This window comes from Amphiprion ocellaris, chromosome 23, assembly GCF_022539595.1.
Source record: "Amphiprion ocellaris isolate individual 3 ecotype Okinawa chromosome 23, ASM2253959v1, whole genome shotgun sequence".
Lineage (NCBI taxonomy): Eukaryota > Metazoa > Chordata > Actinopteri > Pomacentridae > Amphiprion > Amphiprion ocellaris.
The window spans coordinates 5,779,049-5,795,586 of NC_072788.1; the positions used below are offsets into that span (position 1 = coordinate 5,779,049).

The 16,538-nt window shown below is 38.4% G+C and overlaps 1 protein-coding gene across 2 annotated transcripts in view; it reads left to right on the top strand.

The window, feature by feature from the left end:
• The window catches only part of nlgn2a (neuroligin 2a), a 210,581-nt gene that overhangs the window by 113,451 nt on the left and 80,592 nt on the right, over positions 1 to 16,538 (top strand). The window contains exon 3 of one of the 2 annotated variants that reach the window (XM_035950297.2): positions 1,834 to 1,887. The exons of the other annotated variant lie outside the window; for it this stretch is intronic. Within the exon in view, the coding sequence (XP_035806190.1) occupies positions 1,834 to 1,887 (54 nt within the window). The remainder of the gene's footprint in view (positions 1 to 1,833; positions 1,888 to 16,538) is intronic. 2 annotated transcript variants of the gene reach the window in all.

The following is a 16,538-nucleotide window of genomic DNA, read 5'->3' on the forward strand; positions in this document are numbered from 1 at the left end:
TGCTTTGCTACTTTTCCCAGTGCTTTCAACCTGAGTGATGTTGTATTGCATTTTGTCTAATCTGTGTGTTGATGTAATATTTGTTGTGTATTTTTATTTTGAAATTTCTGTCTTCAGCTTGAAGTGTCATTTATGTTCTAGCCATCAATGAGGTCTTATTTGATAATCTGCAAATCTTAAAGGGTATATATACGCAATTTTTTCATTCTGATAAAAAGCAGGTGTTTCATTATTGGTATATAAGTAGATATTTTTTACAATAAAAAGTTTCTTTGCCAAACCTCAAGTTCCCAAAGTGGATTTAACAGATGAAAGCGATGAAAGGTGAAGAATATCTTTGTAGTAGTGCTTGCTTTCTGAAGGCTGAAGGTGAGCTGTATTTTCTACAAGCATTCACGTTTTCTGAGATTCGAGGTGAGCAGTATACGCACATGGTTTCACTTCAAACTAACAACCGCATTTGTCTCGTGTCTGTTATATCTGTACCTTACATGACCGCAGCATACAGGGAAATGACAGGTGGGCGGATGATAAAACGGGACTAAGATCAAAGCTGATTTTGAAGCTTTTTTTTTAAACAAACCCTCACTTGGTGTTCATGAGAGAGAGGTCTAGGAACACTTAATGAAGGACATAGAAACCACTTGGTCGCAGTCACATTACTTGAATATGAAACAAGTAATTCATCAACAAATTTTTTAAAAAAAGCAACAGTGAGAAGTGATGATGGAGGGAGTGGAGGAGGTTATTTTTCTCATCGATTTCCCTCCGTGTGCGGCTTTCCTTCTCGCTCTTGTCTTCTTCTCTTTCTCTCCGCTACTCTTTTAATTTACCAAAAACAGCCAGTGGGCAGATGGGCATCAAATTACATTCACCTTTTACCTGCACTCCTCCACGCAATTAGCGTCACGCTTACTTGTCATTTCAAATTGACACACTGCTGTTGCGCTATGTAATTATTTACCCGCCTGGGGAATAGCTCTCTGGTTTAACCACTAAATAACAATGCACACATGCACACGCACACAAAAATACTAAAGCACCTGTGCCCTATTTTATCTGAAACATGCTTAACATGCCTTTTACCATTACAGGGGTCTTTGTCTCTCTGCTTTACCGGTGGCTGTGTAATTAAAGGTGTCTGTGTGTTCAGTCTGTCTTTCTAAAAAAGGTCTAATTGACTAATGTTGTGCAAAAACCCTTTAAAATCTTCTGTGTGCTTCCACTGCTGAGATTTCAACCTTTAAAATTTTGGGGTTTGAGCATCAGGACCCAAACCTGCCCCGCTTCCTTTAGGTGTCCTCTTCTTTGCCTGTTCTATTTTTTAAAAAAGAAAAAAAAAAAAGAATCTATTTTTTGGTCATGGTTGGATGAAAAGGGCTGGGTCCTGTTCTTCAAACCGCCGAGGCCTTATTAATCCACATTCCCTTTTTCCCCTTTTCACCAACCCCAAACCCACCCCCCAGCCCCACTCACCACCCACCCAGCTTCCAAAAAAAGTTAGACTCAGGGAACCAACAGTTTAAAGGAGAGAGAAAGAGGGACCATGAACAATGGCAGCCGTTTTCTTCTGCAGGGGGAGAGAGTTTTCTTTGATCTTGTGTCTTTTCTTGTGATAAATCTGTGTCTGTGATGCCTTTTGTTTTTTGTTTTTGTACTCTTTTTAAAGGAAAAAGAAAAAAAAAACAATAAGCAAACATGAACTCTTGCTGATTTGTCCTTTTTGCTCTTGCTTCTTTTCTTTTTTTGATATTCTTTTTTTTCGGTTTTTGCCAGTAATCTTTTTTGAATTTTCTCTTTTCTCTTTTTCCCCCCTTTTTTTCTTAACCCTAGGTCCGCTCACAAAAAAACATGATGAATCTTCAATGAACAAGCCTCGAGACGAAGGTATTTTTGTTGCATGTTTTTCCTTTTTTCTTGTTTTGAAGTCTTTTTGGGGGATGTGTACACATGTAGAGGAAAACACTCACACACAAGTCAAACATCTTTTAGGTGGGACTTTGGATATGAGATGCATACCGATGTGTTGGTGAAAGTGTATGTGCTGACCACTGCAATTCAAAAGGTATCTTTCTTATGCAAATCATTAGCCTTATGTAACCTTGGATGATCATAACGCCTGGCTAATGACACCCAGATACCCATTATAAAGCCATCTACAGGGTTTTTCGAAGGTCTTTGTCTCGCTCTCAAGCGACAGAGGGCCTTGGACACCATCATCACAACTGTGCCCTTGAAAATACATTGGCCAACTAACAGCATTGTCCCAGAAACCAAATTGTTGTCAGGATTTTGAGCAACAAAGCACCTATTGAGACCAGCTTACACAACGAGGTGCATTATTATTGCGGCTCAACCTCCAGCTCAAGGATGAAATTGCTATTGAATAAGGAACTGCACAAATATTAAGCTAGCCCTATTCCAAGTCAATGATGATAACGTCAAATCAAGTAAAGGGGGAGACAAAAAAAATCGGGGACATCCAAGGACACTTGTGCCCCGCTTTGGAAGATTTAGGTCTAATCGGCTGCTGGAATAAGGACACAAAACTCACAGTCTGCTTTTAATTTATCTTCTACCTGCAGCACTTATGCTGTGGAGATGATTATATCTGCACTTTCATCTATCCTCCCCCCCGTCTTTCTTTGTTCTTTTGGGCCTGTTTCATGGAGAAAAAGATGACTGATGATATTTTGATACATATTTCTCTTTATGCTATTTTAAGGGGTTGTGCGGGTGAATCTTTTTCTTGCTCCACGATGCTCTTTGATTTGGGGTATTTTTTGAAGTTGGGAGTCAGAGGAAGTTTGACACAAGAGGATTTTCTTGGTGATCAAACGCGCTGGCACAGACACAACTTTTTGAGCTACCACAGTCAGCAAAGCAGTTGAAACAGCCAAGCCCAGTCAAGACGCTTCCCTCCTCCTCTAAATGCGTCTTTCATCCCTCATCACAATGTACAATTAACCTCATTTGATCGGGAACTTCTAATCGCATTGCTCTGATTTAGCCTCACTATCCTAAATATGAATTTGTCACAGGTGCAACCGGAAAGCTGACGACTTGATGTGGAAATATAGATGTAGTAAACTTGCATAAAAACAAATAAATGCATGCCCTTCATAACAATGCAGATGGAGCTAATCACCTTTGCATAAAGCTACTGATAGCTGTCAAGAATACAAACAGCTGCTCCCAGTGGAAATTAGCACCCATTAGTTATACTGGCAACCAGAGTTAGAGCCAGGATTTTAGAAGTATTGTATTTTTGAGTCCAAATCTCTCCTAAAAAGATCAGCTATCAAACTATAAAATAGTTTGATAATTTAGTTTTCTCTTTTTCTTCAACTTTGCACATTTATTTTCTGGAGTTATATCCCTACGTGATGATCTAAATGTGTTTTCAAAGCCTTCTCTAACCTCTTGGGATATAATTCTCATTGAAAAATACTGCATCCCTCCATTAAATTTTAATACCTCGTGGAATATTTTGCCAAAAACTGAAATTTAAAGCTTCTCTTCACTCAGAAACATGTTTTTCTTATTGTACCCTGCCGTGGCTGTTTGACCTTCGCAGTGCAGAACAGTGTATGTGCAGAAACTAGTTCAATGTTTTGGCAATAATCTTTAAAACATGTGCATACTAGATGACTAGAGTAGAAGCAGTTTTGTTACCAGTCATGATCTAATATGCAACGTACTTGATACCTGTAAACCACATAGTCAATAAAAAAACGTCTTATATTGAGTAGTTAAATATTTTAAACAGAGAATATTAGATTTTCAGTTTTTTAAATGACTGACAAGAAGTAGAAATTATTTAAAAACTTGTTCTTTAACTTGTTAAGATGTGCACAGTGGGATTTTCTGAATCTTTATTTTGAAGCATTGGTCTCAGGCTAAATTAATGCAGTAATATAACTGCATATTATGTAGCGTAGAGTAGTTTTACAGCGTTTAAACAGAGTTGTGGGTGAGCTGGTGTGCTCCAGCTGCAGCAAATGGTGCAGGAATTTGAAAAGAAAGAGGCAAGGGCTTCATAGACCTGCATATTCTGGAGGAAGTAATGGTGTGGAGTTACATCTAAGACATTTTAAGGTTGGAAGGGATTATTTTTATCACATAAAAAATTAAATATTTAACTTTGACCCACAGAGATGAGCTTTTAGAGGTTTAACTGAACAAAAAAGAGGACTTTTATTGTGTAGAAACCACAGCAATTCCACATTATTAGTAGTAATTGTTGTTGCTGTTCTTTTATGTATTAAAACACAAGTAGATATTCCATGTTCATATACTACCATATAAAATTGTGAAATGTGAACTGGTCACATGGTCGTTCACATTCCCAGTTTTCCAGAAATCTATAAAATATATCTACCACCCTGCTGCTAGCCACCATATGGTAAAATCAGATTGTCATATTGAAACAGTCAGTAGAACATTACTTGTAACATGTGAAAACTAATAGAAAGCAGATTTTTGTCCCTTGAATAATAACTTATTTGGATGCAGAAATAGTGCATTATTAGTCTGGGAACAAAGCAAAGTGAAACTGGCCAGCTTTTGCCCGATAACAGCTGCGCAATCAGTTCATGCGTTTTGTCCACCATTTTGTCCTCATTCTTTCAGCGGCGTATCAGCAGCCTTTTCAAATTGGCATGCTTTGAAGCCGCATATTCTAGGGCATGCAGAAACATATTCATAAGCTATTCTATTCAAGTAAATAAAAGTACATACTGCACTCTCAAGAAGCGTCCTCAGCCCGTCTAGGTGGCTTCATTCAGCAGCGGCTTCGGCTTCTGCATCAGGTGTGAGAAAGCAAAAGGCTTTTGGGCCGCAGTGCTGCTCAGGATTGATGTTCAGAAAGATTGATAGAGCTTCCAGCACCGCTCCCCACACGAGTGTGTGTGTGGTGTGGAGAGAGAGGAGGGGATTACAAACCAGAGCGAGCTAAATCAAGAAATAGACAGAGACAGTGTGTTACTGTGTCGTCCTGTGTGTCAGCTCTGATCAGACACAAACCAGAGCCACCTGAGCCCCAAACCTGGAACATATTTCTGCCAGGAACAATGTCACCTCTCTCTGACACGCTCGCACAGGCACACGCACAAACACACACACACGCATACACAGTGCACACAAACAAGACCACTCAGTGCAACCATGGGCACACCTTTACAAACAAAACCACATTTACAAACACAGATGAAGTACAATTGTAGAACAAACTGCATCACATTGCATCAATCAAAGTAGTGCAAAAATAAGCTGCCAAACACTCCATAGTAGCAGGGAGATAAGGAAACAGTTTGGTAAACATTGCATGAATAATTTCTCCATTACAACAACATGATTTAAGGTTTAGAATATCCTCAAATAAACTGTTAGCTTCATACAGCAATGAATTAGATGTTATATTTCATAGTATTTTTATTTAATATTGAATCAGGAATCAATAAAAAAAATCTAAAAAAATAGCAGTGGTGGTGCAGCGGTTAAGTCTCTGGACTACCGATCAGAAGGTTAGAGGTTCAAGCCGTGATGTGGCCACTGTTGGGCCCTTGAGCAAGGCCCTTAACCCTTCCTGCTCCAGGAGCGCTGTACTGTAGCTGACCCTGCCCTCTGACCCCGATTGGGATAGACGAAAAGCAACATTTCACAGTGCTGTAATGTATTTGTGACAAATAAAGGCAAATTATTATCGTTATTATTATAAATAGGATAGACTGACTAACAGCATAGTGGTTTCCAAGCATCTTATTGCTGTAACTGTACTGCTTTATCATATTTATCTTTGAAAAAAGGAAAACATTCACAATAACTGTTATATGATGGATTGGAAAAGGGATTTTCCTCATTACTAGTAAAAATAGAACTAATTAGCATCCAAATAGGTATTAAATCACAGGGAATAGCGTTATTAACCCCATGACACCTGAATTTATCTACAATTAAATCAAAAACATTTTTTGTGTGTCTTTGCTTTCCAGCTGATGCTAAAATAAGTGGAGATTGTTAATTTATCTGTTACACATAGAACATAGATACATAGATATATAATAATAGTATAATAATTAGGTCCCTCTCCGAACTGTCCTGCGAGAAACCAGTGCTTGTAAAAGGTTCCAAGGTACGTATTGAATATGTACAAACCGGCATTGGGGGAATGGATACGCTATTTCGGCTGCAGTCTGAATGAAAGTGGTAGGCTGCAAATTCACGGCAATGGGCATCGAGGGGTTAATCAAACAAATCAGTGAGAGGTTTAGATTCAATCAGTCAATCAATCAAGATTTATTTATAGAGCACTTTACAACACTCAAAGGTGACCAAAAATGCTTTCCAGTTAAAATCAAACAATAAAATTAGAATAAAAGCAAATTAAAAGAAAGGAGCAATAGAACACATGTCAACAAATCAAAGCAAATCAAATAAGATAAAATAAAATTCAGTTAGCCAGTGCTGAATTTCTGATAATAATTGTGTTATTTCCCCAGATTACACGGTTTGTACAGTCACTTGATTTCAGCTTGAGACCAGCTGTACTGCTGCGTACAAATCCATTATCTGGCAGAAATACAATTAAAATAAATGCTAAAGGTCGAAATCAGAGCACAGTCATGGAATAATGAAACCCGTATTGAGTCTGAATTGATATGTACTCAAGCAACATACACGAGACAACCACAAAATCTGCAAAAAAAAAAAAAAAAAGAAAGGAAACGGGCTGCTAATGCAACACTGTCACAACATGATCTTATTAAGTTGTCAAGGCAAAACATTGTCATTCGTAGCAATGTTTCGGTCGCCACCTCATGATGAAAATATGTCTCCTTAGCTGCTAAATGCAGCAGCTAGTTGCTAACCATGTGAATTATTTTTAATATAAAACTAATCTTTGTACAGCTTTAAAGTTTTCTTTAAAAATATTTTGCGGGTTTCATTTTAAAACATTACATTTAGGAATACAGGTCAAATGCGGCCCAAAAGAAAAGACAGATAACTTTAATCGCAGCTGTGCCCATCCCACAATAGTACTGAAAGTTGTACAACATTAATAATGCATCTAAATGTTGTGTACCGACCTCGAACGTGATTATTATCTAATCCCTAGGTACTGTATGTAGCCTTTATATTTCAGGTAATCTCCTAGAGATCAAGATACCTTTTTGCTGGGGAGGCTGAGGGCCTTTAGAAGTATTTGAGTTCAGCAAAATAACCCAGAATGAATCCTTGATTTTCACAGCTACAACGGTTCACTTCTGTGTTGGTAACTTATGCTGCTCATCTAAGCTGCTCTGGAAGAGGTTATGTTCGAGATAACAGATCCACCAGTCGGTTCTCTTGCAAAATGCCATCAGCAGTCCCAGAAATCCTGCAGAACTCAGTGTGCAGATAGTAGAGTCTATAGAAACTTCACCCTTTGGCTCTGACCTTGCTTCATAGCAGTGACTCTAGAGTACTGCAGATAATAAGATCAACAAAAGCACTTACAGATACAGAGTACACAGCCAGAGATATGAAAGGACATGCTGCATATCAGAGACAATCACAGACGTGACTGAATACATTGCTAATTTCAAAGAGGTTCTCAACACCAGACTGAAAGGCGGTGCTTTGTGAGCCTTTCTGGTTAAAAGCTTCACATTTTTCCAATAGATGTGGTCAGAAATGTGCTCTTGTTGTGCCCGTAACCATTAATGATGTTACATGATCCATTTGCACGTCTGACACAAGATTCATCACAATCAATTTTAAATCACTCTTACTTGAGTTAGATTATATTATATGTAATATGTTATTTCTATAATTTTTAATGTAATGCACACACAGGACAACATTGCAGCACAGCACAGATTTCACAAGAAACACAAGATTCAATCCCAGTAATTATTAAATGTTCCGTTTATATTGTATCTAATGTATTATTGATGTTATTTTTATTGTAATTTCCACACAGAACAGTGTTGCAGCACAATACAGTTGGTCTTATAGAATATTCAGTAATAATAATAATGTCTCCAGCATCTGCGGCAAAAGCCAGCAGCATTAATGTTACACAATTCAACACTACTGTGCATGCAAGAAAAAGAAGAAGGAGAATTAAATTATTTGTTGCTACGCATTCTATAGCTCATATAATGTGATCTGATACAATATGATTCAAGACAGCACGATCTATAGTCATAAGATGAATGTCTTTACAGAAATGATTCTGTACAGTCGCACACTTTCTGATTGAAGCCGTCTAGATGCTCTATGCTTGTATTGTGCATCTTAAATATCACTGTACACAGAAACTAACAACTCAGATGATTACAGATAAATATTAACAGATCACAATAAAACAACAACAGCCAGGTTAATGTGTTTTCGACTTAAGCCTCAATTTTTAAAGGGAATACTTAGTACCCCCTTTGCAGGCTTTGAAATTAATACTTCCCAAGCACCAAATGCTTGTAAAACTTTATCTGTAAGAATTTATTGTCCCCGCTGACCGCCGTATGCTCAGAGCAAAACAATGGCTCTGCATTAGGCTTTTGATAAACAGCGGCTCTGCAGAAAGTTGTTCTCCGCTCGCTGGATGAATGAGCACAGTTGACTCAATCAGCTCTTAATTTATGCCTCCTAATTGAACATGTTGCGTACAGTAATAGCAGAAAACGGCCAACGTGTCATACAGTATTCCCAAAGAAAACGTAGAGCTACTTTTGAGGGCCAGACGCTTTTTAGCGGTTGAGATCTGCAGGTTAATTTCACATGATTTTTGCTCATTTAATATTAACAGACAGAGAGGTGCACTAATCAGAACCACGGCAGCACCAGAGGCCTTTGGATGCTTTGTGTTAAGTTAGAAGAAAGATGTCAGCGAGTCCGGGTGGCTTTATCATAGAGCCCCAGAAGACATTCATGATGCTCCCTCCTGGATGGCAATATAATAGATGGTGTGAAGGACTAATAAAAGTTAGTTGTTGTCTGTGCGAGACAGATACAACCTTTTGTCTCCACTCTGGTTTTGTCGGCATCAAAGTGGTTTTCTCAATTTCCTCCTCTTTCGACCCGTTACTTTCTCCCCTCCTCCTCCTCTCTCTGTCTCTCTGTATTATGTTTCAGTCTGGGCAAAGCAGCATCGCTCCGTATCGGCGTCTCCGTTCCCGTTCTCCGATGTACGCATTCAGTCCAAAACACCTCCCCCCCTCCTCCTCTGCTTTTACAGTACTCGCTCCCAATCCCTTATTTTGGAAAATAGCGCCATGCGAGGACAGAGACTTGGCACGTTTCATCTTTTTCATATAATTAGGAGCATCCGGGAGGGGGGATGCTGTCCTGCTAAATCTCTCCATTTCCTGTAGGATTTTCACCACGGACGCAGTGTAATATTCAGTGTACTGTACAATACACATTCTTGTTGCCAAATCTCCAAATTGTGGAACACAAAAGGACAAGGAGGCCATGAGCAATCAGCAGTGGAAAATATGCAGGCCAGCATCCATTCTATTATTTATTTCACCATTTTACATCCTTATGTGCCGAGTACAAATGACTTTATAAAAGGATTTTGAATGGAATGAGGTGGTACAGGGACAAGACTGACCGTATATTGAAAAATTATGAAAGGAGAATGAAAGGAAAACACGGTGAGGTGCAGGAAGCTTGAGTAAACGCAAGCAGAACTCAGCGCGAAAATGCAAAATTAAACAACAAACTCAGACGGTCTGGTCGGTGCCGGAAAAATCACACAACAGCATGTCAAAGGATAGCTCAGTATAAAAGAGCCCAGCATAGAAGCAGACAGAATCTTCTGCTGGGAAGGATCAACAGCACTGTCAAACCAACTTTATTTTAACATTACTACAGAGACTCAATCTCTTGTCTCTTTCTATCAGTCCGTCTCTCGGTGGGCCTGTCGGTTATTTGCTGCCGACGCTCCCTGCCTCCCCGTTACCTCAATGCTCGGCCCACGTCGTGTCAAGGTTGTGTCAATATCGCGTCGAATACACCTACTCCATCGCATGCTGACAGATAGTATTTTATTGAGCTTGAAACCCTTTGACGAGACAAAGAAAGTGAAGAGGAGGGTGGCTGAGGAAGAGGCTGAGATAAAAAGGATGGGAAGGTACCGGGAGATGGAGCGGGACAGGCGAGAAAGGAAGGAGAGAGCTAGTTGGCGCCGTGTGGCCTGTCAGCTAGCTTAGTGCTTGGGAAAAAAAAAAAGCTCAACACAGGTTTTTTTTCGTTCTTTCTTCTTTTTTTGTTTTGCACTTGGCTGGGTTTATTGCCATGTGTAATGGCTATAAGGGACTGAGGGAAGCAACAGTGAAGGCTGGCTCAGCTCCTCTTCCACTCCTGGACCTCAGTGAATACCCCGACGCTGGCTTTGAGCTAGCCAAGAGCTATTGTGGGTCTATTTAATCCAAATCAATAAACTTTAAAGTGCTCACTGAAACAAATGAAGTTTGGAATCGTCAAATTGCATTGCAGAGAGGACCTCCCAGCAGGCGTTGAGAGCAATATTAGTGAAGCATTACAGAATTATACACCAGGTTCATGTTTGGTTGGTGCGTAGTTTGGAGAAAAAAAAAAACATTCATGAAAGAAGCAAGGGAGCCTCTCATTAAACTGGAACAGGACCAGAAACTGCACAGCTGCATGCTTCGGTATTTTAGCGAGAAAAGATGCTACACTAACAGTAGATAATCCATGACAGCTAACCTCTTCAGTGACTACCGGAGGCTACTATTTATGCTCCCGTAATGCTGTATTGCAACTATAGATTCCAAGACTGCAGGGAGACTATTCATTGTTAGTGTTGATGGGTGAAAAGAGGATGGTACATTTTGTGAAGGAGGAGGTTAAAGAGTGTTACACAGCCTCTTTCTTTCAAACCCCTCCAGTAAAAATCAACAACATGGCAAATGGCCAAGTCCACACTACAGAGTCACATAAGTTAAGACACAGAGATCATTGCTAAAAAGATGTGAATATATTTAAACATATTGTAAATACCCCTTCCAGTTAGGTCTAGTCATGAGAGAAATAAGCAGTCAACACCATGGCAGAGCAATTCCACCTTAAAACTGCAGCGTGCCGATGACAGTCTCAGAAACACAGATTCAGACTTCCAGGGTTTTACGTGTAACAAACCTAAAGAACCAAGCCGATCAAATTACAGGGGGAGATTTTCAGTATCAGTATCCGTCTTCAAAATCTAGTTTGAAGACGTACGGCTGAATTACCCATATATTCCAACTTGCCGTTGTGTAGCTTACAGTAGTTTTTAGCAAATCATAGGCGAACTGGTATGCTCTTGCTGTAGTGAAAGAGGAAGAGTCAACTGAGAAAGAGGCGTGGACTTCTTAGATCAGCATATTCAGAATGAGACAACAGTGTAGAGCCATTTTAAATTTTTGACAGGATTATTTTAACGGAAAAAAAGTCAAAATATGTAACTTTGATGCACAGAAATGAATTTTTATGGGTTTTATTAATGAGTAATGAGAGACTTGCTTTTGCCACCTGCTGTCCTCTGAAAACTCATGTAGGACTGGATGTTATGGTCTGGACTGTGAATGAAGAGATTTGGGAAGAACTATGTTTTTGTTTCACTCAGAAATCTTTAGGTCAAAATTTTGAATAGCACAAACACAACGGTTGGAATAACTTTATTAATGTTTTACACATGTTTTTGTAAAAGAAAACCTTGTAACCTTTATACCTAATAGACTATAACTTGAGAGTTGAGAGTCGACTTCGTTTTAGCCAAAGTAGCACATTTTCTTTAATTTTTATTTATCAGGAGTCTGTTTTAAACAAATAAGATACAGATGATCAGAAAAATGTTGCATTTTGCATCAAACAACAGAATCTTAAAGTGAGTGATTCATTAAAAGGTTTGTTGTCAATGTATTTCATTCTTTTAACAAACTCTTAAAGCAACTGCAGAATATTTTATAATTGTATTCATTCAGTCACAACATTTGGTTAAGGTTAGGGGAAGATGATGGTTTAATATTGAAAATACTGACAGGACATATTTTCCTTTTCAGTATTTAACACAAAATCTTCACCTCCTTTCCACTTTTCTAGAAATTAGAACTTCCCAGACTTAAAAAAAAAAGTGTCTTTACTGACATTTTATCATACTCCGATGTCTTTATACTGTCATACACTTGTTTTTACATCTCGGGGGCTAAAAATCTAAGTAAATTATTGTTAATATAATAAATATTAGAGATAGCAGTGGCATCTAAACCTGTGTTTTGTCTGCTGCAAAAATGTAACAAAAATTCAACTGTAATGCATCGTCTCATGGAAGTAGTGTGGTCTATTTTTACGGTTGTATGTAAATAGTGTAGCCGGTGAAAGTATTCTTGGCAGGTATGTTTATTTACTAGTTTGTCGAAAGGAAGCCAAAAATGTAAAAATCTGGACTCTGCGTGGTCACATGAGAGAATAGCGGTCAAGTGGGACTGCCGGAGGAAAACTTCCAAAGACGATTTGAAACATCAAGATAGCGATTATTCACCAGCATTCTTTTTAGTTTGGCTGCAAGGGGGATGCGAGTGCAACGAATCTGTGGTGGAAAAACCAATCAGAGCAGAAGGTCTGACAGCTCTGGAACAGAAGTAGAATTTCCTGCTCCACCATCAGATCAGCTGTCAACACAGACAAGGAGAGATAAGTGGCTTCTGATAATCCATACTCCCACCGGGGTGGCATGGAGCAGGAAGTGCTCCACGAATGTAAAACTCTGTCGGCTGCACTCGCGCTTTCACAGCAACGCAGACAGAAACGCCCCCGTGGTGACACCTGATCCCGGAGATCACAGGTCAAACAGCAGGAAACACACATATTGACATAAACAGCAGGAAAGATGAGGCATTTTTCTCACACACACATAGTTTTGTTGATGCACGCCGGGCCAAGTTGCTCGGCGAAGTTCCGAAAGTTCCACTCAATTTGGCTAGCCGGCGCTTTTTTGCAGGGTTTGTTGTCTTTTTCGCACTTTGTACTCGCTCGTGTTTGTGTCTTTTCACCTGGATTGTATTGTAACTGTCGGAGGAGCATTCCAATTAAGGAGGTATTGTTATGTATGAGATGGAGAGCGGTGGGTAGTGACAGAGCTGACAGCATTACTTAATGGGAACGCTGGTGTCTGAACGGAGACGACAGCGGAGACTCTCTATACCCAATTTATTGTTTCTCTGCTCCGCCTGCTGGAGCTCGCAAATAGAACAAGAATACATTACACCCACAAGGTAATATACTCGGCAGTTTTGTATACAAAATGTGCAAAAAAAAAAAAGTGTCTGTGCCTTTTGTGTATCTCATATGACCTCTTGTTGTTCGATTAAAAACTAACCTTCCCCTAAACTTGTGAACACTAACTTAAAGTTAAAGTCAGCATTTTGACTTCAACACAATTCAAGCATATCTGGCTCTGTGAATAGGAAACCAAGTGCACGTGTTAATTATCTAAACATGCCAAATAGCTCAATATCAACAATCCTCCTCCTAAATCACAGATTCTCCCTTTAACATGAACAATTTTTGAAGATAAATAAAGTCACAACCATGCAGATGTGGTAAATAATTCCAATAAAAGCTACTTTGATGATCAATTAATGGTTTTTAGTAATTTTTCAAGCAAAAATGATTGAACTGCTGATTAATTGGCATTATCGATGGCATTTTACCCGATGTATATATGTAACAAATATAATCAGACAAAAATTACAGAACAATGAAAAATGAGTCACTTTAGCTGGTGAGAAAAATAACCACTATTTCCATGTTGCACTTTCTTTGATATACAGGTGAGACTTTTATACGTTTTATCATGTTTCATGGAAATTTTAATGCACATCTTTCTCTAGTTAAGAATATTTTGTAAACAAAACAGTTATTAGATTAATAAAAAATAATAATAATAATAAATTTTATTTATAAAGCGCTTTTCCAAAAACTCAAAGACGCTGAAAAAAAAAATTATCTGATTATGATATAAACCATAATGAAAATAGTTGTTAGCTGCAGAGTTATTTATATTTACTTACATATCAACACAATCAACACTTGCAATACCTCACTACAATGCTATGTATTTGCATTTAGACGGTTTTACAGTTTATTGCTCACACGTGAGAATGCTAATATAGCAACATGTGTAGTTGAACATTTTTAGTTGACTAATATTTTACTGACAGAATAGTTGAATAGAAATTATGTGTTTTGGAAGTAAAATGTTTTTTCACAGTGTCATGGATCATCAGGTTTGCAGCTATTCTGTACTTTACATATTGCTGTAGCCACAGGGCTTCCTTGTACATGCACTGGTATAAATGCAAAACATATATTTGCATATTTTAAGAGTTTCAGTCATCTCGAAAATACAAGTAAGGAAGTAAACAGTTTTGATTTGGATTTCTGCAAGTCAAATATGCTTGTATTCACATGTGTATAACATTTTTTGTGCAAGTGTCCATGTTGAAAGTGTTTAAGTGTGAGTGTAATATGCTTGGTTGTGTGTTTGTAAAGACTTGAACAGATACTTCTCTATAGGGGGGATGGACATCTAGCCTCTGGATCTCAGTCAATGAGGCTTCACAGCAATACACACTCATTCACTCCCAATTAGACCACAGACACCCTGAGAAAGCGGGTCTGGAACGGCAGCCGCAGTAATGGCAAGATCGTTATAAGAGGGAGAAAAGTGGTGAAGGCAGAGAAGCTGAAGGAGGTGGACTGAGGATAATGAGAGGTTACATGAGGACAGACGAGGAGGGAGATGAGGAGGAGCACTGGAGAATGGTTGACTGCATTTTATTTAACGTATGTATAAATATGAAGCGAAGAAATGAATTTGCATCTATATAGACTTATGCTTGCTTGAGAGCCCTCTGGTAAAATTCATTCTTTCACTACATAGAAAAGATTTTCTCTGCACTTTATTAGTCATAGAAGCAGCACCTGTTCATTGTTTCTACATATTGTGTGAAATATACAGAAGAATGTTAGATCTAACTCCAAGCCCTTATTGCCTCACTTCTTACACGCTGAACTCAAGCTCTGACCTTATTAAGTTTCTGTGGATGTGAGAATTGGTAAATTGTTCTCACTTCAGACAACTTCTTCTTTATATTCTTGTGTGGGAAGTGTTGTGGGAACTATAGTTTATACACACAACAAAAGGCCAGATTTGCAAGCGTCTGGATCATTTTTAAGTATTAAGGTGTAAGAATAGTTTCTAAGCAATTAAAAGATGAAGCAAGTGGTAGTATTTCCGCAATAACGTTTAAGTGTAGTCTTTTACCAAGGAGTAAGGACAGTATTTAAGTAATAATATGCAAGGATCTTTTTTGGCAGAATAACAAACGACCACATTAATTAGACAATGAGGAGTTAGAAGGATTTTAAGCAATATGGAATTTTTTTCCAAGATTTTAAGCAATAGCGAGTCTTAAAGAATTTGTAATGAATATAGTCTTTCAAGCTCCCATATTGTACCTAAAACTCAAAAATGTTTTAGCCACAAGCAAAACACACCAAATCTTTTGTTGTTGCCTGATCAGAGTGAACACAAGAATCTCCATGCACTCCTAGCATCTAAGGAACTGAATTGCTGGTATATTACTTTAATTACTGGTGGCAATTTCATCAGAAAAATAGTAAAAATACTTTGTTTTAGCATGTTGTGAAGCTAATCTGCCTACTGTTACAATTCATGTGGATCATATGCCCACAGATCAGAACTATGTGAAAACTGTAATGTAATTCAGCCCATTATATCTGTTTACTTTTTTCCTGCTCTCTGTACTCACATACAGTGTAACTTGATACAGCCAAATTCCTGATAAAACTGTTCTCATTCGCATACTCTGTGGAAATAGTGCCTGAAATACTGTCATTTGAGACTACATGTTCACCAGAAGTCACTACAGAACCATTTTTAAGTTGCCACTCTGCACTGCTAAACTACTGATTTTGTTGGTGAAACATTGTCCAACAAACTCACTGTACACATTAGTTAACAACAACTACCATACAAGGAATTCTGGGACATTTCCATGATATTGCCCTAATCTTACACACTCATTTACATCCATGTCGGCTGCCATGGAGTCAACTGTTTTGTTCCGTGCTGTTAATCACATATGCAGAGAGAGTTTTCTTCCTGAAAAGGGCTGCTCAGATGTATTTAAAACTACAGAAGCTGTAACAGTCTGTTTAGAACTTGGTTATACAACCAAGAATGCTGGCAGTTTAAAGACACATCCTTAGGAAATGTGAGGTTTTCACTCATTTGCTAACAAAGGGTATAATATGGGACCTTAAGAAATAACGCCTTAAGATAGTATTTAAGAAATAAAGTGTCAAACGAAAGGATAATTTATAAATGGTAGCCTTGAAACAATAAGGAGTTGAGGGCAACTTGAAGCTAAAAGTCCTAAGCTAAAAAAAGACTCTTAAGGACTCTTAGCTAAAAGCTAAGAGTCCTTAAGAAATAAGAAGTAAGAGCAGTTTTTAAGCAATAA